General features: G+C 38.2%; 1 protein-coding gene across 1 annotated transcript in view; it reads right to left on the reverse strand.

Annotated features, from left to right (window-relative positions):
• Window positions 1-10,285: 10,285 nt before the first annotated feature.
• Window positions 10,286-24,614, reverse strand: part of LOC140936593 (uncharacterized) — a 167,774-nt gene continuing 153,445 nt past the window's right edge. The window contains exons 130-140 of the mRNA XM_073386122.1: window positions 24,267-24,476; window positions 23,749-23,817; window positions 22,400-22,637; window positions 21,403-21,609; window positions 20,787-21,025; window positions 18,584-18,779; window positions 17,661-17,882; window positions 15,592-15,848; window positions 14,575-14,906; window positions 12,158-12,426; window positions 10,286-10,624 (exon numbers count right to left, since the gene is read on the reverse strand). Coding sequence (XP_073242223.1) covers window positions 12,175-12,426; window positions 14,575-14,906; window positions 15,592-15,848; window positions 17,661-17,882; window positions 18,584-18,779; window positions 20,787-21,025; window positions 21,403-21,609; window positions 22,400-22,637; window positions 23,749-23,817; window positions 24,267-24,476 — 2,222 coding nt within the window. The 3' untranslated portion in view covers window positions 10,286-10,624; window positions 12,158-12,174. The remainder of the gene's footprint in view (window positions 10,625-12,157; window positions 12,427-14,574; window positions 14,907-15,591; window positions 15,849-17,660; window positions 17,883-18,583; window positions 18,780-20,786; window positions 21,026-21,402; window positions 21,610-22,399; window positions 22,638-23,748; window positions 23,818-24,266; window positions 24,477-24,614) is intronic.

The raw sequence follows: 24,614 nt of genomic DNA on the forward strand, positions 1-24,614 counted from the left end.
CAGTTTCATTCAAATAATTTTTTATTTTTTAAGGAGCTGACAAGAGTCGGAATTTTTATTTCCTTCTCAATTCCATCGACAACATTTTCCATAGAACTGCCTTTTCAGCTCAAAGGAATCAGCTTTATGTTATTTCACAGATGTTCAACATTTTTCAGTCATACGCTACAACAACCTTGTCACACAAGACACAATTTCTTGGACATGTTACTGCTTTTTTCAATATTCCTGCATGTTCATGTCTGCCCTTTTTTTCAAGCCCAAGAACTGCCAACCCTTTTCCGTTCCATCACAATTCCATCCAAAACATTTTCAAGTCAAGCTCATAACAGTTTTTTTTCAGCTCACAAGAATCTGCTTTTTATACTCCATGGCATTTCAACATTTTTTAGTCATACTCATCAACAACTTTGTCGGCCAAACAACTGACAAATTTACTAATTTAATTTCAATCTTTAAGACGCAGAAAAAAAGCAGTGTCATGTATCTAAACATCTTGAAATCAACAGCGCCTGGGTTAACAGACTTTCCATTGATACAAAACCACGATCTTGTATATGTAAGTCTTTTCTACTCTCCATTATTTTGTTCTATAAATTTTCTTGCAATTGTTTCTATTCCAACTTTGAAAAGATATTTTAAACATCACGGAACAATGCAATTCTGCAAGCCTATGATCGTTGCTAAAAGCACAACACAAAAGTCGGAATTTTTAGTTCCATCACAGTTCCATCAACAACATTTCCAGTAGAGCTGCCTTTTCAGCTCAAAAGAATCAGCCTTTTAATATACTTCATGGCAATTTACAGATGTCCAACATTTTCAGTCATACGAAGCAACAACTGACCTTGTCAAAAAATACACATATTACCAACATAATACATATCGACATATATTACCGCTTGTTCCAATATTCGTGCAAATTTATGTCTTCCTTTTTTAAGCCCAAGAACTGACAACAATCTTTTTCCTTCCATCAATATTCCATCCACAGCATTTTCAAGTACAGCTGATAACATTCTTTTTCAGGTCACAAGAATCTGCCTTTTATACTCCAAGACATTTCCACATTTCTCAGTCGTACTTGTCAACAACCTAAGTCCTTGTTGGCAAACAACTGACAAATTTACCAAATTAATTTCAATCTTTAAGACGCAGAGATTCCAATCCACTCCATTCCAATTCCATTCACAAAATTTTCCAGTAGAGCCGCCTTTTCAGCTTAAAGGAATCAACCTTTATGCTTTATGTTATTTCACAGATGTTCAACATTTTTCAGTCGTACGCAATAACAACCTTGTCACATAAGACACAATTTCTTCGACATGTTACCGCTTTTCCAATATTCCTGCATGTTCATGTCTCCCTTTTTTTAAAGCCCAAGAACTGACAACCCTTTTCCGTTCCGTCATAATTCCATCCAAAACATTTTCAAGTCAAGCTCATAACATTTTTTTCCAGCTCACAAGAAACTGCCTTTTACACTCCATGGCATTTCAACATATTTTAGTCATACTCATCAACAACCTTGTCGGCCAAACAACTGACAAATTTAGAAATTTAATTTCAATCTTTAAGACGCAGAGAAAAAGCAGTGTCATGAATCTAAAAATCTTGAAATCAACAGCGCCTGGGTCAACAGACTTTCCATTATTACTAAACCACGATGTCGTATTTGCAAGTCTTTTCTACTCTCCATTATTTTGTTCTATAAAATATCTTGCAATCCTTTCGACTTCCATTTTGACAAGATAGCTTAAACACCACTGGGCAATTCAGTTCCCTTATGCAAGTCTATGATCGTTACTAAAAGCACAGCACAAAAACGGACCCCTTTCTAAGGCAACAACGTAACAGACATTGGGGATACCGTTCTATAATTGCTTAATTGCCACTTACTTTTTGCCCTTTTGAAAAATTAGCACAACATATGTTGCTGAATCACTGTTTTATTCGCCTGGTCGAGTGACTGCTGAAAAAGCTGTACAAGGATTTTCAGAATACAAGTTAGTAGATTATCTGGCCAATAGGCTATATAGCAAAGCTCGACGTGAAGCTGACCAAGTAGAGCCCCATTACAAACAAATATTGAAACAATCGAATTTCTGTTTAACCGTTGGTAACTGAACAGCCTTTTCGGTTCCGCCACAATACCATTCAAATCTCGTTCCATTAAAGAGCTGATAATAGCCGTGGCTTTTAGTTCCACCACAATTCGATCCAAATTTCAATGTTTGTTGTTTCATTCAATCCTTTTTCACGAAATACTCCTATTTTCAAGCTCATGGAGCAGAACAAGTCTTACTTGTAACCAACGTAATGAATCATGCAATTTCCATGTCCAGCTTATGTTCAGTTTCCATACATTCTGCAGAATTTGTTGTAAACAAACTTAAATTGCCAAGGAAAAATAGAAAGATGGAGAGAATAGAGATATACATTGGAAGATCCCCAGAAGAGCAGAGATGTTAGGAAAGAGATGACAGAAAGTGTACGTAACAAGGTCACCTTTAAACTCCGTAAACATCCTATAATTTTGTGGTAAATATTTTGTAAACCAGTCTCTTAATTCTGACAAGAACCCTTTCAGTTCCATCTACATTTCCATTCAAATCATTTTTTTCATTGACGAACTGACAACAGTCGGAATTTTTACTTCCATCACAATTCCATCCACAACATTTTATTCAGTAGAACTGTCTTTTCAGCTCAAAAGAATCAGCATTTTATGCTTCATGGCATTTCACGGATGCATTTTCAGTCATACGCAACAACAATCAACCTGCAGCTTTGGTAAGACACAATTTCTTCAACATATCACCGCTTGTTCCAATATTCCTTTATGTTCATGTCTAAATATCATTATCAACTAAGAAATTTCCATATATTTCCAGCTTATTTTAGAATTTGTTATAAATTTTAAAAAAAGAGAAAATTAACGACTGGTTCAAAAAATCAACAGCTAATGAAAGTTTTTTAACCAAAGAGTTTAATCACATTTCCCTCAAAACAACTTCTAAATTAGCTCTGCATGGTGATGCCTTCCTTTCCTTGAGTTGCATTAAATTGCATTTGTCATGCGTAAAAACAATTTCAGCCCAGGAACTGACAACTGACAAAAAACTTTTCCATTCCATCACAATTCCATCCACATCATTTTCAAGTAAAGCTAACAACATTCTTTTTCAGCTCACAAGAATCTGCCTCATACTGAACCACAACCTTGTTAGCCAGAACTAACAAATTCACCGATTTTATGCATCACTTATGCATCTAAACATCTAAAAATCAATAGCACGAGCCTTTCCAGTTTTACTGCCCGAGCGCATCACTGTAACGATCTCATATACGTAGGTGATAAGATATTCCGTAGATATTGGCCTATGATCATTGTCAACGAGGCAACTGAGCTAGGAAGCCATGTTGCCTCGGCGGCAGAGTTATAATGCCGCGCAATGTAGGTAAAAACTCTCAAATTCAGCGTAGCCCACTAAAATTTGCATTTTTGACCATATTTGGGTGTAAGTAAGACCCCATATTTGGGTAGTGTCGTCATGGTCTTGTATTTACAACTCGTGGTCCGAAATTGGATGATTCAGTGAGCAGCTGTTCGTTGTCTGTTCAAGAGGAACTAACAGGTGAGCAAACTTTAATACGATTTCTGGTTTGAAAGGGCAATTAGTGCTCTGGTTTGCTTTATAAATTGCGTTTAAAGCAGCAGCTGATCAAGGAATGGGGTTTTAAGCTCAAATTTTTGTCAGAACCAGCTTGTTCTTTGCAGCTCGATTTACATTGAGGTAGCGTGTTCGCTTCTCGACTCAGAACCAGGGTTTTCAGTGTTCTCTTTTCCTTTGTGAATTTAATTTTTAGCGGTAGTTGATCAAGGCATAGGGTTATATTCTCAAAACTTTTATCAGAACCAGCGTGTTCTTCCCAGGTCGATTTACATTGAGTCAGTCCTCACGTCCCCTGAGGAATCCAACGTATTTGCGGCCTTTTTCTTTAGAATTTATTTACGTGTTTCGAGAGATTTTATCAACCAGCATGTTTTTTTGCTGCTCGATTTACATTGAGACAGCCCAAAACTCCCGTGAGTAATGCAACGACTTTGCGGACCTTTTGTTTTGAAGACTATCATCATGCCTTTCAAGAGACTCTTTGTCCTGTGACACTTGCTCATTAGATCTTTGTAATTTTATTCAAGTTTATATTTTTATACCTCTGATGAATTCCGCCCCATTCTTGCGCTTTTGACACATTTTACTTTACACCAATTTTTTCTGGTGTATATCACCACGCGAAATATTTTTCTTATCCCTGATGACGCTGTTGCTCGGAATTTAATTATTATTTTCAATTTCGGCAGTCAAAGGCCTCATTTAAACTATATTTTTCTTTCTAATGTTTATAGTTTTGATACAATGGAATTTTCCAAGAAACTTAAGTGCAAACTTGCTCATATTTACCAACAAAGCTTTAAGTCACGTTGTGATTGTTTAATAAAAGTGAAAGCCTAAAATGTGCCAAAGTTGTTGTTTTGAAATTGGGTGCCAACCTTTTCTTTTGCGGAAACCATTTTAAACCTCCAAAATTATGAAAAAAATATCGTGAAGACCTGAATAGGCACATTCCACAAAAGATAAATAAATTAGCCTCGTTGGCACTTGCCGGAAGGTACCCCTAGTTACTATGAATAAATTAGCTAACATTATCTCAGTTTTATCTTCAGTCATTTCAATTTAAACAGCACAGGAAAAATAGCTGCGTCACATTTCAATTTTCACATTTTATGATTCTAGTTTTTTTTAAATAATTTCAATTTTCTGTTGTGTAAACTTCTTAAACGGTATATTCCTTCACCAAAAACTGTAAGAAGTACAAATTCAACATTTACTTACCAATCGTCCAGTCTTGCAGGATAGTCGGGCAATCAAGCATTGTACCAATATAATGACTGAAGGGGTGCATTGCCATTTAACTGTATTCAGGAAAAATGATAATCTTTAGAAGCTTACTACATCGGTTTTTTAGATATGGAATTAATGGAAATATAAGTGAAAAAAAGCCCTGAATTGTTTTTCAGGCTTCTCTTATGTAATTGCATAAATTGTGCTCACAACTGCGAGGATCACTCTTCACTTGATTTCATTTTCCGCAGTTCATATGTATTTTCATATACATTTGTCAGAAGAAATTCTGTGTTACATCTGCTGACAAACGCTTTTGATGTTGAAAATTATGAATTCTAACTAATTTGATATGGCAATTTTACAATTTTTTTCTTGCCTATTCAGCCATCACAATGATAGTGTTTATACACTATACAGTCAGCTTGATGGACTCTTTAACAATAATTTGTTTATACTACTATCCGCAAAGGTTTGTAACTTTCAGATGTAGGTATATCAAATTAAACTAAAATACCACTGCTCTAAGCCAATCAAATCGCAGAAATTTCTCATGTAGTAATACTGAAAAAAAGAAACATGCAAAGCTTAAGAAATACATTAAACTATAATAGGTGGCTGCAGGCATTTTGAAGTTGTCTGTTGTTTTCCTTTTACAATGCAAGACATCGATATATTATGGACAAATAGGGAAAAACTTTAGACTTTAGACTGCATTTTATAGCAAGATTTATGCAAATCTACTTTTTAAAAAAAGAGGTAAATTTTAATAAGTTTTGAAAGAAAAATTGCCACACTGCATAGTGGCCTGAAATTCAAGACAATAATTTCAAATCATCAACATTGGAAAGGCATCCATGACATTAAAAAAAAACATTAAAAAAATATATAATTTTAAGTTATCCTAGAGGCAATGAAACCATTAAGCAACGAAATTTTACTTCAAGGATGAGTCCTTCATGCACAGTGTTATGTGTCATCGATTAGTTTAGAATTAGTGCTCAGAGAAAGATTTTAAAACACCTTTATTAATGAAAAAGCTACGTCTAAAAAATTCATTTTTTTGATTGAAAATTATGCCATTGAAGGCTGACAAAAGGTACCCCTTTCTGGTATATATGTCACGAAAGTTTACCTAGTTTCCAAAGAAATTTCTATAATGAATCACAGCTAGGTTTTGTTTAATTTTGGGGGGGGGGGGTGAAAAAACTCTCTATACTATTTAAAATGTGCATTTGTTTTAAGGAATTCTATAATTTCCATGAAGTAAATTACCAGTATTTCCATTCAAAATATATATTCTGGGTAAAAAAGTTTGTTTCACAAAGAAAAGCTAACAAAGTTATCCCTAAAAACAAAATCTATCCATAAAAAAACAGTGATTAAAAAAGTTTTGTTTCTGGTTAGGTGATCATGTATGGGTGTGGTTCAATGACTTTACATTTTCCTTCACTTGTCACTATGCATTAAAAATGACCACAATGCATTACAATTTTTTAGAAATTATTTACTTGAATTTTTTCAAAAGCTGAACATTTTCTCCTTCAGAAATGTCCCAGAGACTCAGGGAACAAATAGAAGATGAAAGAAAGGCCGAAAAAAGAGATGCTATGCGCTGATCAGTTATTATTTTTTATCTTATGCATTTTGCCACATAAATAAATATTACAGAAAGAAACAGAAAAAAATTACTAAGATTGCAAACTCACTGGGCAGGAAGAGCTACAATAATGATTAGTCTTGAAACTTAAGTAACTTGATAGTTCATTTGCTGTAGCAAAGAAAACGAAGATTCTGGAGATGATTCGGGAGGTTTATTTTACAATAAAAGTTCTTTGTCTTTGCTGTAATCTTATAAATTATTCTACACTCTTAAAAATCCAGTATCGATCATTCTTCATCATACTTGTCAATTTGACCTTGCCATAAGGCTAAGACATTTTAGGGAAATTATAACTCCTGCCTTTCTCATAACTTCTTTAGAGTTTTTTTAGCGTAAATTACCACAGGCACAAAATACGAATAAACACAAATAGCTGTCATGAATTATAGTTTTCTATAACAACTTTGCTCAGAGAGGAAATGTTAAAGTTGTACAAAAATGTAAAAGCACAAAACAGCACTGTAATATTGCCAATTAAACCGTTTTTCGCTTTTTAAGTATTTTTTTTCTCAAATTTAACTCTTCAAGAAAATTATAGCCTCGAGCGTTTATTATTTTCGGTTTCCCAGTAAAAAGTGTAGAAAGGTTGGGTATGGATTGATTTAAACCGATTTAGCATACATATTAGTTTGCACGTGCAAAGTCTTTTTGGGAAAACATTAACGCGCGAAGTTTCTGAAGTTTAAGAAAACGGCGATTGGCTTTCCTTCCTATTTCAAAAGCAAATTTTTAATTTTACTACCAATATTTACGCTCCACACTAATATTTGCGCTCCACTATTTCTTTTTTGCCGGTAAAAATTAATTGGGAGTTCCTTGGATTAAGTATCTCTACCAAACAGAGTTGAAAACAAACTGAACAAAACTTGAAACACGACTTCGCGCAAATACGTCGGTCAAAGAATTTTGAAGGAGGAATAAGCTATTAACCATAGTGAATTTAGCAGCACTAACTTTGTTATATTTCAAACTGCAAGAAATGCAACTTACGTTTTGAAATTTCCCAAGCCAGCAACGGTATCCTCCATGTTGTAAACTTCAAAGAGCTGGAAAATGCAAACATAATTTAGTTACACTGAGGGGCTGGAAAAATTACAAATATTTCTCACCCTACAGTCCGTTTTTAAAAAGAATTATACTTCGCGAGTTGTTGTTTTGTACGAAATGAATTGGAAATGGCACAAAATGTAAATCGCACGTGCAAGTCAAAATTGTTTTGCTGATCAAACGTACCGCGTTTTGTGTTTTTTCCGTTTTTTTCGTTCACAAATTTTATAACCCTCAAATTAAAATAAAAGTTGTATCGCAAAAGCTCGCTGTTTTTCCCTTATCTTTAAACAAAATCTTACAAAACCACTTAAGGAAAGACGAAGAAACCAGAAAAAAAATTGTTTTAGTAACACGCCATGAATTATAGTTTGAAGTTGCACGTGCATTATCACTACGGCAACAAATTCAACGCGACAGGTCAAAAACACAGCTGAAGTTTGGCTTGCGTTAAAATTACAGCGGGTTGTTTCACAAAATTCTACTTTCTTGCTCATTTGTATGCCCCACAATGTCTTAACACACAACTGCAAAACCAATGTGAATCTCTTTAGCTCTATAGTTGTAAACAACTCCACGTGTACAAAACTTGAAACATGTTTTATCACACCAGAGATTTGGCAGGAAAAGTACGTTGTTTCAGTAGCGTTTGTTCTAAACAAATTTAGGCATAATGATTTAACTCTACTGAGTTTCTTATTTTTTAGACAGGAAGAAACACAACTTACATTTTAACTTTTCCCAAGCCAACGGCGTTCACTTGAGCGTTGACTGCTCGTTCGTGAATCTTCCATTGAACTACAAAATACAAACATAATTCAGGTTATAATGACACCGGAAAATATATATATAAAAAACCTTTTACTTTACACATTGTTAATAAAAAAACTTCAGGTTGAGCCAAAACGTCTTACCTTGACCGCTGCACTTTCAAGCATCATCTCACAGCGGCGCCATCTCACAGCTAACTTCTACCTCGTTGGCGTTTTTTTGCAACTACTGTAAGAGAGAAGACTGGACACAAGTGGGTGGGAATATGGAACTTGGCGGGGTAGGGGTGATTCATTTAAATATTTACAATGGCCCAATCACCAATTGTGCTTATCCCTTCCCAAGGGCATTAGTCGGGCATTTTTCAAAGGCCCACGGTGGGGCAAACAAAGAGCGCTTACCATTTGTATGGAAAAACCGATAATTCCGGGGAGAATTCAAATGAAACGTTCATCCCGGTGGAAATTTTCCGGCAAAATAAATTAATACCTTTCGAGGTATTCCCTTTTTCCCTCTTTTAACCGAAACGACCGAAATTTTTTGTACCATTATAGTCTGGTTTGACCAATGCCAGGCTTCCTTTTGAGGGGGAGGGTGATTTGTTTTAACCCAGGGCCACACGTTATCTAGTGTTTTGCAAATGGTACAACTCTAACACATTTCTCTTTTCGCAAACGTTTTCAAGTCCAGTATCATTTATCAGAATTTTTTACCGAAATTTCCTTACAAATGGGAAGCGCTCAAGGTATTATGGAAGATATGCACATATCGAAAGCACAACACTGGGTGGTAGAGAGTCATTTAAACCCGACTTTGAGGCAGTTAAGTGGTAAAACATTTTGTCTAACAGGGCCTCCATGGAGCAGACAATAGGCAAATTTAAGGACGTATTTTCTTTGTTTATTTCTATAAAATACCGCGAAAATTCAAATTCATCCAACTTCAGGTGCCGAGGCTGGGTAGCCTGTGACTGCAGATGAAGTAGACATTCTATGCAAATTGAAAATACCTCAAACACCACATAAGCCAACTGACAGTAACTTGGTGTACATAGAAAATCTCATCGACGCAGCGACTCTTTCGGGGACCATTTAATTTTTTAGGTTGAAGTTTTATTTTTATTTCTCTTGGGACCATTGTTATACCCAAAAACAAAGGTTATGCAGAGTTTTTTGGGAGAAAACAAGATGTATTATAAGAGATATGCAAATGGTGAATCCAATCAAGACGAGTGGGAGGAAGTAAAAATCGCGCACAAAGAAGCAAGGGAAAAGATTAATTCAAGTCCCACCTTGTTTTAGGAATAACAGAAATAACTGAATTCTTTGAGCAGAGAGGCTTTTGAAAGTGTTAGAGCAAAATGGCTTCCATTTTAAATAAAAACAAAAAAAGTGAGGTCACTGTATAGCATAACCATGTACTATTCTTCGCCCTCGTTAACTTTTTACGTCTTCTGGGACACTTTCCCGTATCCCACATTGTTTGTCAGGTATCTATCCAGCCCTTCTACTATAATTCTTTTTTTTTTTTTCACTTTGAGGTGTTCCGGGGGGTTTCTGCCCCTGGGGTATTTCGAGGTGTTCCGATGGTGTTTCAGGGAGTGTTCCGGGGTAGTCAGGTACCAAGGTAAGTTGGTAAGTACAGTGGAACCTCGATTTAACAAAGGGCCAAAGGACTGGCAAAATTTGTCTCCTATAACGAGGTTTCGTTATACAGTGGAACCTCGATATAACGACCCTCCATACAACGAAGTCCTGGCTATAACGAACGAGCCCAATCGATTTTAAGACGCAAAGTTCCCTCCATAGATAAGCCCCTCCAAAAGGGCCTTTGAAAAATATAAGCCCCGGGGGTTATTTTCGGAATTTTACGGTATGTAAAGACAATCAAAACTCGCTTGAATGCTTCGTTTTTTATTGTTATACAAATAAGCAGCATAAAAGAATCTTGATACAAGATACTTTATAATCACACAATAAAACAATTAAACAGTAAGCGATGCTACTACAGATCATAAGTCGTTTTAAATTATTAGTGCGTCTGCTTTGAGTTCAAAATAGGCGCTTCGATGACCAAATTTTTTATACTAGTTGCGATTACAACTCAAGCTGTGAGTCGCTGTGAAGCTATATTTTGGGAAGCTGTTTACTGTTGCTACTTTTGTTATAAAATAGTGTTTCTAGTTAATTCTTCCGACTTTCTGTGACAGTTTTCACCACGCTTCTCGTCCCAATCTCTGAAAAGAAGAGGAAAAAAATTTCATGGAATTATAATTAATCATAAATGAAAATAAAACTCCGAAATCAAAACAAAGACCATCCATGGCTTTTTGCGGTTTCGATTTTTTAATCCTGTTGTTAAGATTCCAGGGTATAAAATTAACAGGCAAGACGCTGCGGGCTAACACACAACGGCGATAGTAAAAAAAAAGTCAGAAAAAGGCTAGAAGGGTGAACTACCTAATTGTAGTATTAAACTGGGTTAACCTCCTACCCTGGCCAGCTTTTCTCCACACAAACACTGGTGCGCTTTCCATTCAACCAAAATCTCCGGTTTCAATTTTTGGTAATTTCCGGTAGCCAATGGAACAGCATTTTCTAAAATTTCCAAAAAGAAAGCAACCTCATTTTCCTCCCGGAATTTCTAGAACTGTCGGTTGAATGGTTCGCGATCGGAAATTCATCTGTTTTAGGAATTTCAGGAAACTTTTCCGGGAAATTTCTGTACCAAGTGTTGTTGTTTCTTAAATTTTCGAAAGTTTTGGTTGAATAGGAAAGCGCCCACTGGCTCGCCCAGCTGCGTCAACTCGGGCAAGGCGAGACAATCAGAGCATGCGCGAACGCTGTTGCCTTGGACAAAGGGGTCAACAATAAACGCTCGCTCAAGTTCACTTGGCTGGGTGACCCTCTTTCCTGAACAAAGTTAACCGCTTTGCCTTAGCCAACACTAGCGCTCGCGCAAGCTCTGATTGTATCGCCTTGACCGAGTTGACCCGGATGGGCAGTCAAAGTGTTTACAAGGAGAGAAAATGACCAGAACGAGAGGAATGGATAACCCTAAAGTAAAAAAAATGACCTGGCTAGGTTAGATATTACCGGAAGCATTAAAAGACGCTTGAAAAAAATTGACGTCACAGTTATATTCTGTCAATAGTTTTACTATTATTATTATTGGAATGTACATAGTTTTTATTTTATTACTGACATATTTTTATATTTTTATATTGTAGACAGATATTTTATATTGTATCATAGTGTTTTTGTTTTCTTATTTTCGTTATTTCTGTTTGTGGCAATGCCGGTAAAATAGCGATACTTGAAATACTGTAATGAGCTAAGCGTATTAGACCACAAAGGTTACTTACTTACTTACTTACTTACTTTTAGGTGGTTTAGCCTTGTTTCTCATATAAACGGTTCGCCAGGGTCATTTATAAGGAATTTTAAGGAAGTTGGCCCTGTCCAAGTAGTACCCGGAACAAGTTTCCCCCTTATGAATAGCAAAGTTACCATTTTAAACCCTGACTACCATCGTTGTGGTTGTGAAAGCTCCCAAATATTTAGTGTAGACTAGAACTTTACATAGAGGAAACCATTATTTAAGGTTATAAAATAATGTTTTGAATGAATTTAAAATAAAATAAGCGATTCCGTCCTCTTATGATATGAATAATTATGCTGATCTCGACATCGATTTGCACAACTCTTCATATCATTATCAGCCTCATCCAATAATTGGCGTATCAACAATGTATAGAAAAGTCTCTTACCTTCCCTCTCCATTCCTTCATTTGCTTCCTTTGCACTCAGCAGGGACTAACTTTTTTATTATGTATTTCAGCTCTTCAAACTCCTTCAGCTGAATCACATTATTTGGTGATGAAGCGATGATTCTCAGTTCATTGAGGTCTGTCCCATTGCCCACTCCCACAGAAATTGTCTCAATGCCCTTGGCTTTGATTTGCTGCGAATATGGAGTCAGATCTTCACCTCGGTCTGTGTTTTTTCCATCCGTGAAGAAAATAAAGAGCTTTGTCACCTTAAAAAAGAAAGAGAAACATAAATAATGATCAGCTCAGCATCACCAACAGTGCCGGATCCAGACCTTGAGATAAGGGGGGGAGGGGGGCGGTCATCCACACCCTTAGGAAAGGGTGGGGGCGCTCTCCAAAAAATCTTCTTCGGCCCTTCGGGTCTCAGTTTGGTCCAAGAATAAGGGGGGGGGGGGGTGGGGGCGGCGCCTGGTCCCCTGGTTTCGCCACTGACCAAAACTTTATTTATTATTCTAATGGTCAGAAATACACGGTGCCCGACGAGGGACACTTTTGCAAACGCCAAGTTGTCTCTTTAGGGTTGTAAGTTGCAAGTTTTGGTATCAATAGAGAGCTTGCGCAACGACGGCGGCGACGTCAACAAGAACGGCATAAAAGAAATAGGTTTACAGCGGTTTTCCGAACAAAAATGGTACGCGACAGATACCGTACATGTATGACATTCTAACCTGAACCTATGTTGTTGCAAAATTTTGGGGGTAAACGTGGTGCATTTATGGCTGAAAATGGTGAAAATTTGTTTAGATCTTTGGATGTGGATATAAGAAATTTAGGAACGATTTCCGACCCAAATTTCTATAAATTGTACTTAGACGGATCGTGTAAAAAGAAGAATTATCATTCGATGCAAATTTTTCCCTTTTCATTGGCCGAAAACCCACCACGTGACCTGTAAATAACTGCCTACAAATAATGGTCTGCTGATGAGGAACGTCGTTCAACTGTTTGGCTGCAAATAATATTCTGCTCATGCATAAACGAAACCATGATTTTCTCCTTCTTGCGATCGCTCTTGCGTACAAAAAGGCAGATCGCTCCGCTTCATTAAAAAATAAACTTAGCGATCGAATGATAAAACAATTATTGAACTCGGTTATCGCAAAATATTGTGATTTGTCCGAGGCGAGTAGATCAGTTATTTGCCTCAGCCTTCAGTTTTGGCAAATAATTGTAAAAATTGTAAAATCCGTCGACACCACTGAAAAGATGGCCTTAAAATGAGTAAAATTGCCAAGTTTGAAAATGATTTGTTAAAAATTAATGAAGATATACCGTATTTAATCGATTAACCGCCCAGAGCGCGTATTAAATTTTTGGACATTGAGAGTGGGCGCTTATTCGACGCTGGGCGCTTATTTTTGTTCTCACCATTTTAACCAAGTGTAGTAAGTATATTTTGCAACAAAACAATAAATGATAATAACAAAATCCGAAGATGTAACAAAGCAAGGTTTCTGTAAAATACTCTGAAGAAAATTCCGTCTTATTCAAAATTTTTTTGGGTGGTGGGAGGAAGCGGGTGGGCGCTTATTTGAGTTTGAGTGGGAGTGGGAGGGAGGTCGGGTGGGGTGGGGGGGTTGCTTATTCGAGGCTGGGCGCTTAGAAACTTTTTTTGCCTTCAGGATGAGCGCTTATTCGAGATGGACGCTAATTCGAGGTTGGGCGCTTATTCGAATAAATACGGTATCCAGCTCCTCAAAGTCGCGAAATTTTACAGACGTTTGTATGGTGGGGGGGGAGGGGGGGGGGGGGCACAAACTTGCCCCCCACCAAACAAACGTCTGTAAATTTTCGCAACTCGCTCGCTAAATCATCATCATTATCATCAATCTTTATTTATACACGAAATCGTATCATTTTACATGGTCTTCCTAGGAATCGTGTTTAAAACTAGACTAAAATACTAAGACTAAAAGACTAAGGAACTATTGACTATAATGTTAAAAATACAAAAACTTACATTGTGTGAATGTACATTTGAGGTGTTGGTAAAGATCCGCCTCAGATACGATGGGGAAAGATTATTATGGATTTTATACATTGTCACAGCCAACTGTTTAAGTCTTGCATATTCTAGCCTTTCCCAGCCAAGCTCATCCAACAAAACACTTGAGCGAACGTCATAGTTAGAAAAGGTGAGAATTCTAGCAGCCCTATTCTGCAGCTTTTGAAGTTTGTCTGCTAGTCCCTTATTGATATTACCCCAAACGGCAAGACCTATCATTTCCAAAATTTGGCAATTTTACTCATTTTAAGCCGCTCTTTTCAATGGTGTCGACGTATTTTCCTTAACTGATCCATATAAAAGTTGAAAAAACCGTGAAAAGGTGTATTATTTGACGGCTTCAACCCACCTTCTCTCTCATCCCGTAACTAGCACTGAACATTCCCAGCGTTTTTTCTAAGCCTCTTCCAATATTAGTAGACGCACCCTGGGCCTGAGTCAGTTGTTCTACTCTCTCAAGAAGCTTGTCTGCCTGATAGTAATCGTCATCGTCAAAGTACACCTTTATTGAAGCTTCACTAGCGTATTCAAGTAAGGCTACGTGGGTACTTTCCTCTGAGATTGTAAAGATCCTGATAACGTCCTTTACGAAGTCCTTTGTTAAGCGGTACTCATCGTCGTCTATTGAATTTGAGCCATCAATAGCGAATCCAACGTCAAACACGATGTTTTTACCACAGGCTGAAAAAAGCATCATGAATACAATATAACAATTTTTTATCACATTCTCAGAATTAAGATGTGTATATTTTAGTCAATAGAGCTCGAAATGCTATCTCCTGGTACATTACGAACCTAAAACAGCATATTATAGCGAAATTCGTTGTATCACGTGAGTTTGGCAAATTTTGGGGTTTTTCTGTTCCGTCAATCATCTTAGCAGACCTCTTAGGAAAAAAATTTTTACTTGTACGAGTTCAAAAACGATGAACATAAATCCAGATTGTTAAGCCTAAACAACGACAGGATACCCAAAGAACAACAGGTAACCGCCGTATTACTGCTCGCCGAAAAGATCGGACATGTCATTGGCTTATACTACTACAAATACTGTTATTATTCTCTCCCCTTATGGGGCTTTACAGAAATACTGAAACAAATAAAATAAATGGAACATAACATGGTTAAAGATCCCAGCTGGTTGGAGGAAAACCAGTTGGAAATTTTACAAGCGTGACCGAGGCTCTTAACTCGGGAATACCGACTAGTGGAGTGATAAACCAGGAGGGAGACTGGAACAACAAAGAGAAAAATTGTAAATTATAGGCAGAACGTGACTGATCCTGATTTAGCTGTTTTCGGTGTGTTCTCTAAACTCATCTGATTGGGAAGATTCAAATTTCCTTGGTGAGATCGTAACACTTACCAACAATCTGGCACTGGGGTCCTGTGAAACCAATGGGACAATCGCACCGGAAGTCATTTAGTCTTTCTATACAACGTCCTGTATTTTCGCATTTCACATCCTTACATCCACATTTCTTTACATTATGGGGCTCGCGTTCAGAATCTTGATCTTTTGAAATCGAAAGGTCCAGGAGGTTCTCTCGCAAGTCTTCCTTTTCAGTTTCAAATTCCCGGATGCACCCTTTGAAACCCACTGCTACTCCAGTCCTTTGGAATCTGGGAAAGAATATTATAACATTGACCTGTGTAATCTCATGTATAAATTACCTTTTCCAAAGCCAGAAACTTTCATATCACTATTATAGTTTGTCTGCTGTCTGATGTTTGTTGTCTAATGTCAGACGTCTGATGTATGATGTCTGATGTTTGTTGTCTGATGTCTGATGTCTGGTGTATGATGATTGGTGTCTAGTGTCAGTGATGTCTGAAGTTTGTTGTATGATGTCAGACATCTGATGTCTGTCTCACGTCTGATGTCACACGGGTGATGTGAGAAGTCTGATGTATGATCTCAGACGTCTAATGTCTGATGTATCTGATGACTGATGTATGCATGATGCCTGATGTCTGGTCTTTATTGTCTGACGTCAGACATTAGACATCCGACGTCTGACATCAGACGACAGACATCACACATCAGACACCATACATCATACATCAAACATCTGACAGCAAGACAACAATCATTAGACACAAGACGTCAAACATCATACATCAATCATCAGATAGATCAGACGTCTGATGTCTGATGTATATCAGGTGTCTGATGTCTGATGTCAAACGTCTGATGTCTAATGTGTTTTGCATGATGTATGATGTCTGATGTTTGTTGTCCTATGTGAGACGTCTAATGTCTCATGTCTGATGTGAGATGTCTGATGTCTAATGTCAGCCGTGTGATTTTAGATGTCTGATGTTTGATGTCTAATGTCAGACGTCTGATATTTGATGTATGTTGTGTGATGTTTCATGTCAGACGTCTGACTTCAGATATCTGACATCAGTCATCATACAAAAGACATCAGACACCAGACGTCTGACATAAGACATCAGACATCTGATGATTGATGTATGACATCTGATGATTGATGTATGATTTCTGATGTATGATGATGTCCCACGGCTCGTATCTGATGTTTGTTGTTTGATGTCAGATGTCTGATGTATGGTGTCTGACTAAGATATCAGATGTCAGACGTCTGATGTTTGATGTCTAACGTCAGACATCTAATGTCAAACCTCTGATGTCAGATATCTGACGACAGACATCTGATGTCAGACACGTTTGATGTCTGTCGTCTGTTGTCCGATGTCAGACGTTTGATGTATGATCTCAGACATCTGATGTCTGATGTACGAAGTCTGATGTTTGTTGTCTGATGTCAGACGTCTCACATCACACGTCTCATATCAGACAACAGACATCAGACGTGTCTGACATTAGACTTCAGACATCAGATGTCTGAAATCAGACGTCTGACATCAGATATCTGACATCAGACGGCTGACAGTAGACTTCAGACACCAGATGTCTGAAATCAGACGTCTGACACCAGACATCCGATATCAGACGTCTGACATTAGACATCAGACATCTAATATCAGGTCTGACATCAGACATCAGCCATCAGACGTCTGACAAAGGGCAACAATTTCAGACATCAGACAACAAACTTCAGACATCATACGTTACGCAAAAGACATCAGACGTCTGAAATCAGACAATAGACATGAGACATCTGACATCAGACATCATGCATCCGACATCAGACGTCTGAGATCATACATCAGACGTCTAACATCACACGTGTGACATCAGATAACAGACAAGAGACATCAAACGTGTCTGAAATCACACGTCTGATTTTCTGCCCTTTGGATGGGCGCTTTTTCGAATAAATACGGTAAATATAAAACGTTTAAAGGTCGGATTCAAGTTTATGGTAATATTTTTAATTGAATTTTTTTCGACATCGTCATTTAAAGGATCTACATTATTTAATCAGTGCGACTATAAACAGTACTTACATCACATCGCCATTGAAGCTTGTTCCTCCCCCTAAATATACTACGGCTGCTTTTAAATTCAGGTTTTTCCAGGTCCCAGGTGCCACGCCCCGGAATACATTTACATAGTTGACTATTAGCGTTCCTTGCAAACCTACTCGAATGATTTCCACATAATGCCACTGATTAAAAGCCAGATTGAAATTTGTGGAAATAATTACTTTGCCTTGGCCGAGATTAAACCTAAAAACAGAGGGAAATGAATAAAAGATAAGACACTGTTGAGACACTAGACCTGTTTTAAAAAGGGTAAGAGTTAAAAGACAGTACGAATGAAACTAATAACCGTAGTTAGTTAGAGAAAAGTTTAGCTCCTTAAACCAATTTTCATTTAAAGTAAGTTAACTAGTAATTTTCTTTCTTCTTTCATTTATTTCAGCATTCGTACACCTTCTTAAAAATTCTGAAATCAGCCCTATATTCCTCGGTTCGAGGCATAGGTTTTTGAAATCTGCAAATAAATCAAGCTAATGAAGGCCGGCTAACAAAAATTTATTTTTAAACCGTGCTAACATTACCACCATCATATTAAATCTAGGTGTGAATTCTACAATTTGGGAATTGTTGAGGAAGATCTCGCGTTTTGTCCACTGCCCCCTCCCTCCCATCTTCATCAGTGAAATTAAGTGCTACGTATCAACTGCTGTTGATAGATTATGAGGCGAGCTCACCCACCCTTCCCATCGTGCGTAATGAAATAACAGGAGCCTTTTTAGCAGGTTGCGCACTCTATTACCTAAATTCCAGTTTTTCTTTCCCCTTTACCCATGGTGAGTAAGTCTTCCTTCCATTCAGAATACTTTATAAGCCCAGCATACCTACCTCTCCCCTCTTACTTTTTAAGAAAAAAACTGCGCCGTTCTGGTAGGGCATTGACATATTACCTAAATTCCAGTTTTTCTCCCCTCATGGCCAGTGAGATAAAGTCTTCCCCTGATCCAGAATACATTATAAGGCCAGTGGCCGCTTCAGGGCGGATTTGGAAACTGGCGGCAAATTCATCTTCTCTTAAAACCAGTGGTTGAAATTTTATGTAAGAATCACTTTGGACTGTACCAGCTTGAAAATATGGTACATTTGCTGAAAAGTAAACAATTAAAGAATTAATTGAACCCTACGTTTTACATGTACATGTCAGTCAGATCATTCACTTCATTTTAATTCGGGTAAGTAAGAAACAAAAATGAATCATAACGTGTGGAGTGTTAACTAGAAGAAAATATACTGAAAAAGGGGGAAGATAAATAAATATGAAATACAATTGAAATTATGAAAAGAGTGTAAGATTCTAATTCACTGACGCTTGTATCCGATATCCAGTTTACCCCTCACCCACCTCCATGTAAACAGGCCCTTAGTTTTAGTGCCTTTTTAGCTTTGCCCTAAACGCAAGCTGATTGTGCCGAGAGCTACATAACCATAACGTCATGCTTGTAAATAACCAACTGGTTTACATCCGGCCAGTAACGATTCTTAACATTGTGGGCCACAATTAAAACTACTGAACAGATTGCCCACAAGTAATCGTGCTACAGTAAACGCCTCCTAAAAAGATGCTACTTTCTGGTCTGTTTGACAAAACAGGTTCTTGTATTTTGGGTTACTTATTGGCAATGCAGGCGGGACAGAACTGGGACAACAAGGTAAACTGGGACAACCGGGACAACTAGGACTACCAGGACAACTAAGACATTCAGGACAACTAGGACTACTAGGACAACTAAGACATTCAGGACAACTAGGACTACCAGGACAACCGGGACAACCAGGACAACTAGGACTACTAGGACAACTAAGACATTCAGGACAACCCTGAAAACAGGGACATCCAAGACAACCAGGACAACCGGGACAACTAAGACATTCAGGACAACCAGGAAAACTGCGACAACCAGGACATCCAGGACAACCGGGACAACCGGGACAACCGGGACAACCGGGACAACCGGGACAACCAGGACAACCAGGACAATGAGGACAACTGGGACAACAAAGACAACCAGGACAAAAAGAAAAACCGGGACAACCAGGACAACTGGGACAATTGGGACAACCAAGAGAACCCAAACAACCAGGACAACCAAGACAACCAGGAGAACCGGGAAAACCAGGACAACCAAAACAATTGCAAAACCCAAGACAGCCAGGATAACCAGGCAACCAAGAAAAATAGACAAAAGGGAAACAGGGAAATCAGGGAAAACAAGGACACCAAGGACAACAGGGACAAAGGGACAAATGGAACAACTGGGAAAACCAGAACAACAGGGAAAACAGGGACAATAAGGAAAACAGGGACAACGGGGACAAAAGAGGCAACCAGGACAATGGCAAAACCGGGTCAACAAGGACAAGGAAGCCAACAGAGACAACCGGCACAATGAGGACAACAGGGGCAACAGGGACAACAGTGACATCAGGGACAACAGGGACAACAGTGACAACAGTGACAACAGTGACAGGGACAACAGGGACCGGGTTAACAACAGAGACAACAGGGACAACAGGAGCAACAGCGACAGGGACAGGGACAACAACAGGGGCAAAAGGGGCAAAAGGGACAACAGGGACAACAAGGACAACAGGGGCAACACTGACAACAATGAAAACAACGACACCAGTGACCACAGAGATAACAGGGACAACAGTAACAGCAAGGACGATGGTAACAATGGTAACAACAGTGACAAAAGTGACAAGAGTGATAATAGTGACAAAAGTGACAACAGGGCCATCAGGGACAACAGTGAAAACAGGGACAACCGCGACAACAGGGATAACACTTTACCAAAAAAACCTCACAATTGCATTATTACAACCCTAACAAAACTGATTACCGAATTTATGTACAGTTAAGTTCAGTATGTTCGCGTTATACGTCAATTTTCAACTCAAAAATATACTCGTTTGTTAACTGGTTATTTTATTTTTGGGTACACTGTATTAAAAAGGAAAATTTCTGTCGGGAGGTTCTTAATCTACTGTTTCTTATTGGCTGGTGTTTACTGTACACCGATAATGTCAGACTTTTTTAAGACGTCTTAATGTAGTCTTTGTCGTTGAGGTAATTTAAGAGTTACAACAAACCTCTTTTCCCGCAGCGACTACCCAGAAATCCTGGTAGGCATAGGCATTTAGCTTCATTTTCCACAAAGCAAGTTCCTCCGTGAAGGCAGGGCTCCATCATGCATAAGTCATAACTGGCGTTCATGACTGCCCTGTATTGCCCAAGAGGGTGTCCAGATAATACACCAGGATACATGAGGCCGTAGCGTTCACCGTTGATAAGAAGATTGGCTATCAAGCCGAAAAATCCAGCTATTTTACTGAAAAAAATTAACATCGAAATAAAGACATGTTACGACATGTGCCCCATAAATACACTCAAAAGTTATGCAATGCTTTCGAATTAGAAAATCGTCGAGTATGCAAAGAGTACTTTAATTCTTTTAATTAGTACACTGGGAACTTCAGGCGAGTTTGTATAGAAGAAAAATTACATTGGGATATATATTCCTCAAGACTTCTCTGTGTCTTATTTGATGTTTGCAGAGCAGTTCCTGGCAATTTTTGTTAAGCAGACCGCGACTACCCTGGTGATTACAACCTGTTGCATGACGCAGAATATTCAAAGGATTTTATGATTGGCTGTATTGGAATTGAAAGTACATGTAAAGAAATAGATATATTATAAAGTTTTTACCTTTTAGAGACAACTGCTCCACCAAGGTACATTTCCATATCTAGGTTCAACTGCGAGGCACCAGGTTTGGAGGAACCATTAACTCTCACACCATTCACCTCGAGGTAACCATTAATGCCATTTCTGTATGCGCGAAGTTTGTTCCACTCCTTAATCCTGACGCGTTGGTCATTTTCAATAAGTACTGCGCCTCTTCCTAGGTTATAACTAAAGTAAGAGGAGGAGGATAAAGAAAACAATAAGGACGTTACAGATACATTCTTGAAGGATACCTCCCAAGATCGGACAACTTTAATTGGTCCTTCGGGGGTAGCTTACGATTTTCCAGAAATATTCTCAGCTTCCCAAAATAATGAACTCTATCAACCCTAACCGTTTTCTACATTTGAAATGTGGATCTGACATGTTTTATCGATCGAAAGCATTATTTGAGTTTCTGATCAGTAAGCAAAAAAATAAAACCACCGTCACCCAACAAAAAAAGACAAAGGAATACAGGGAATAACGCAACGGATCGGAGCTCCTACGTTCAAAAATGTGGTTCATTAATGAATAATGTAAGTAGAAACCTTTTTTAAAGTTTTTGTTCGGAAAAAAGTAAAAAGAAAACTGCAGCGCCCAATGATCGAAGGCAAAAGAATTCAGGTAATAATGCAACAGGCCCCATTTTAAAATAGAACGTGATAAATTGTATTAGTAAAATCCAACTAGTGGTCTATTATCAATGCTGCGTTCTGATTGGTTGAGCTACTACTAGGCTATATGTTATAGCCCACTAGTAGCGAAAAGCGCGGGCTTTTTGGCGGCAAAAAAAGGATTAAAGTCTAGCTTTAACTAGCTAAAATTTTTTTATTCTCGATATTTTTGACCAACTAGTTGGATTTTACTAAAACAATTATTCCTCGCCCTCATGGCCTCTGAGTCAACGGTTGACTCAGAGCCCATTCGGACTCGAGGAATAATTGTTAAATAGTGAAGCCAGGTTAAAAGCATTTACCTGAATACTACCCTTTGACGTTTTAGGGTGATCTCTATGAAGTCATTATTCCTCTTTCTGCCGGACGCTCTGCTACTGAACAGGATGCCGGTACGACTGATGGGCCTAAATTCCATTTCAATGTCCGTTATGACCTTCACTTGCGTCAAAGCTTTGTACATCATATAAGAATCGCCTTTAAATCCGACAGACAAACCTAAGGGAAAAACACACGACTTTGACGAAATAATACTAAAACCTCAAACAAAAACTTTAAAACACTTTCGTAACTTTCGCTCCCCCTCCCTTTCGCAATGTTGCTAAAGCCGCTTAACTTTGCAATAACATCTCAACGTTGCAAAAAGAGAGGGGATCGAGTGCTTGGCTGTTTCAAGGACTTTTGGCGAGGATTGTAGAACAAATAGCAAACTAATGCCTTGCTTCGTGCAAGATCTGCTCTTGTAGATGGTTAACATGTTTTAACTTACCTGCACGAGGGAGCACAAAGGTAGTAAGTAAATAAATAAAAGAGAAAACGGAGAAATGTATTTCTTAATTAACAAATTAAAAAAAAAACAAAAGAACAAACAAAACCCGAGCATACCGTAATCACTTACTCGGACGACCCTATACTCAGTACGTACTTTTCAGACAGTTTTTCCTCCTCTTTAAAATTAACATCACAAGACCTTGCATTCTTGACTGAATCAAACGGTCCCATCCTTTCTGTCTACCTTTCTTACACGTCAGTAGTAAACGAAACTTGTCTTTATGCACGATAGATTGAATAAGAATTTAATAAACAATCAAAGTTCATTAAGTAACGGGTAGCCATTTGGTCAAGGTTTTACTTGCGCTCTCATCCTTTTGCTGCAATAAAAATTGGTACCTCAAACACGCTGCAATTTACTGCGAGGAGTAAAGTATTATGTACATTTGGTAGCCAGTAAATGCTACAGCTAAAACCCGTTAACTAATTTTCTGTTAATGACAGACAAGATATAAGCAAGAGCATGCTACCCAAGGAGTATAGTTAGAAAATGAAAAACCCAGAGAGTCCTGTCTCTTAAAAATCTAGCCGCGTATGAGAGCAAAACATGAAAGATATACCAAAACCAATCTCCTTCGCGCATAGATCGAAATAAAAGCCAGAATACACAGGAGAGAAGGTCTAGGATGAACCCTTTTAACACACAGTTCTAACTTGAGTTTTAGGACGAAATCCTGTGCTGCAACCATTCATATGAAACTTCTTTGGCAGTACTTTTGGGTCGTAAGTTGTTAGCATTTAACGACATGAAATTTGGAATTTTTATCAAATGTTGACCTTGACAACCTTTGGCAGTGATAAGGTGAATAGTCCACGATACCTGGGCGTGATCTGTACACCTCTCTTCCAGATCTCCTAGCGGGACGCGGGCAGTCGCCTCCGGTACACACTAAAGACAGCAGTTACGGTTACACATTGAGAGAATAATGGAAAAAGAGGGGTGAGGTTATGGCAAAATAACCGAGCTAAAGCCTAAGAAACAGAGAACTGTTTAGAAATAGAGTTTGTTCCCTGATAAGTAAGTTTGATCAAGCGTGTACAAGCCTGTCAAGCAGAGATAGATCTTAGCATACTGGAAACAGCTATTATATTTACTAACTGTGTTCAGTAAAGTTTGCTCACAAGAAAGCAAGAAACGAGATCCACTTAGACATACAAGTGTCAACAATAAGGGTTAAAAATAGGAGCAAACACTTTTTTAGGAGAAGAGCGTCTTCCGAAGACTTAATAGTCCCAAGAGAGTAAGTACACAGATAAAGAAACTCCTTTTAGAGATGAAATATGATCGCACTTCAAAATAACGACAAGGTGCGAAGAAACGCGATTACTTCTACGCACCACACTGTCCTTGCTTGACAACAGTTATGCGAGTTCGAGTTTTGCAGGACTCTACTTGCAGTGTACACTGGTTAGGATATGTGTAGCCGTCGCTGCCGCAGACAGGGTTAAAGAATAGCGGACACTGAGTCGGACAGACACACTGAAGAGAACCGTCCAACTGAGCTGAGCATTCGGCGTAGAAATCGCATTTAAGAAGAGCACAAGGAGCTGAGGAAAAGAGAAATTGAGAAGAGTGAGAAAATAATATGAAAAAATGGGGCGTACAGAGAACTTTCGCCGACACTGGAAAAATAGGGGCGTCAAAATATGACGCCTTATCGCCTTAAAAGAAAGTTCGCATTTTTG

The sequence above is a fragment of the Porites lutea genome, chromosome 1 (assembly GCF_958299795.1).
Source record: "Porites lutea chromosome 1, jaPorLute2.1, whole genome shotgun sequence".
Classification (NCBI taxonomy): Eukaryota; Metazoa; Cnidaria; class Anthozoa; order Scleractinia; family Poritidae; genus Porites; species Porites lutea.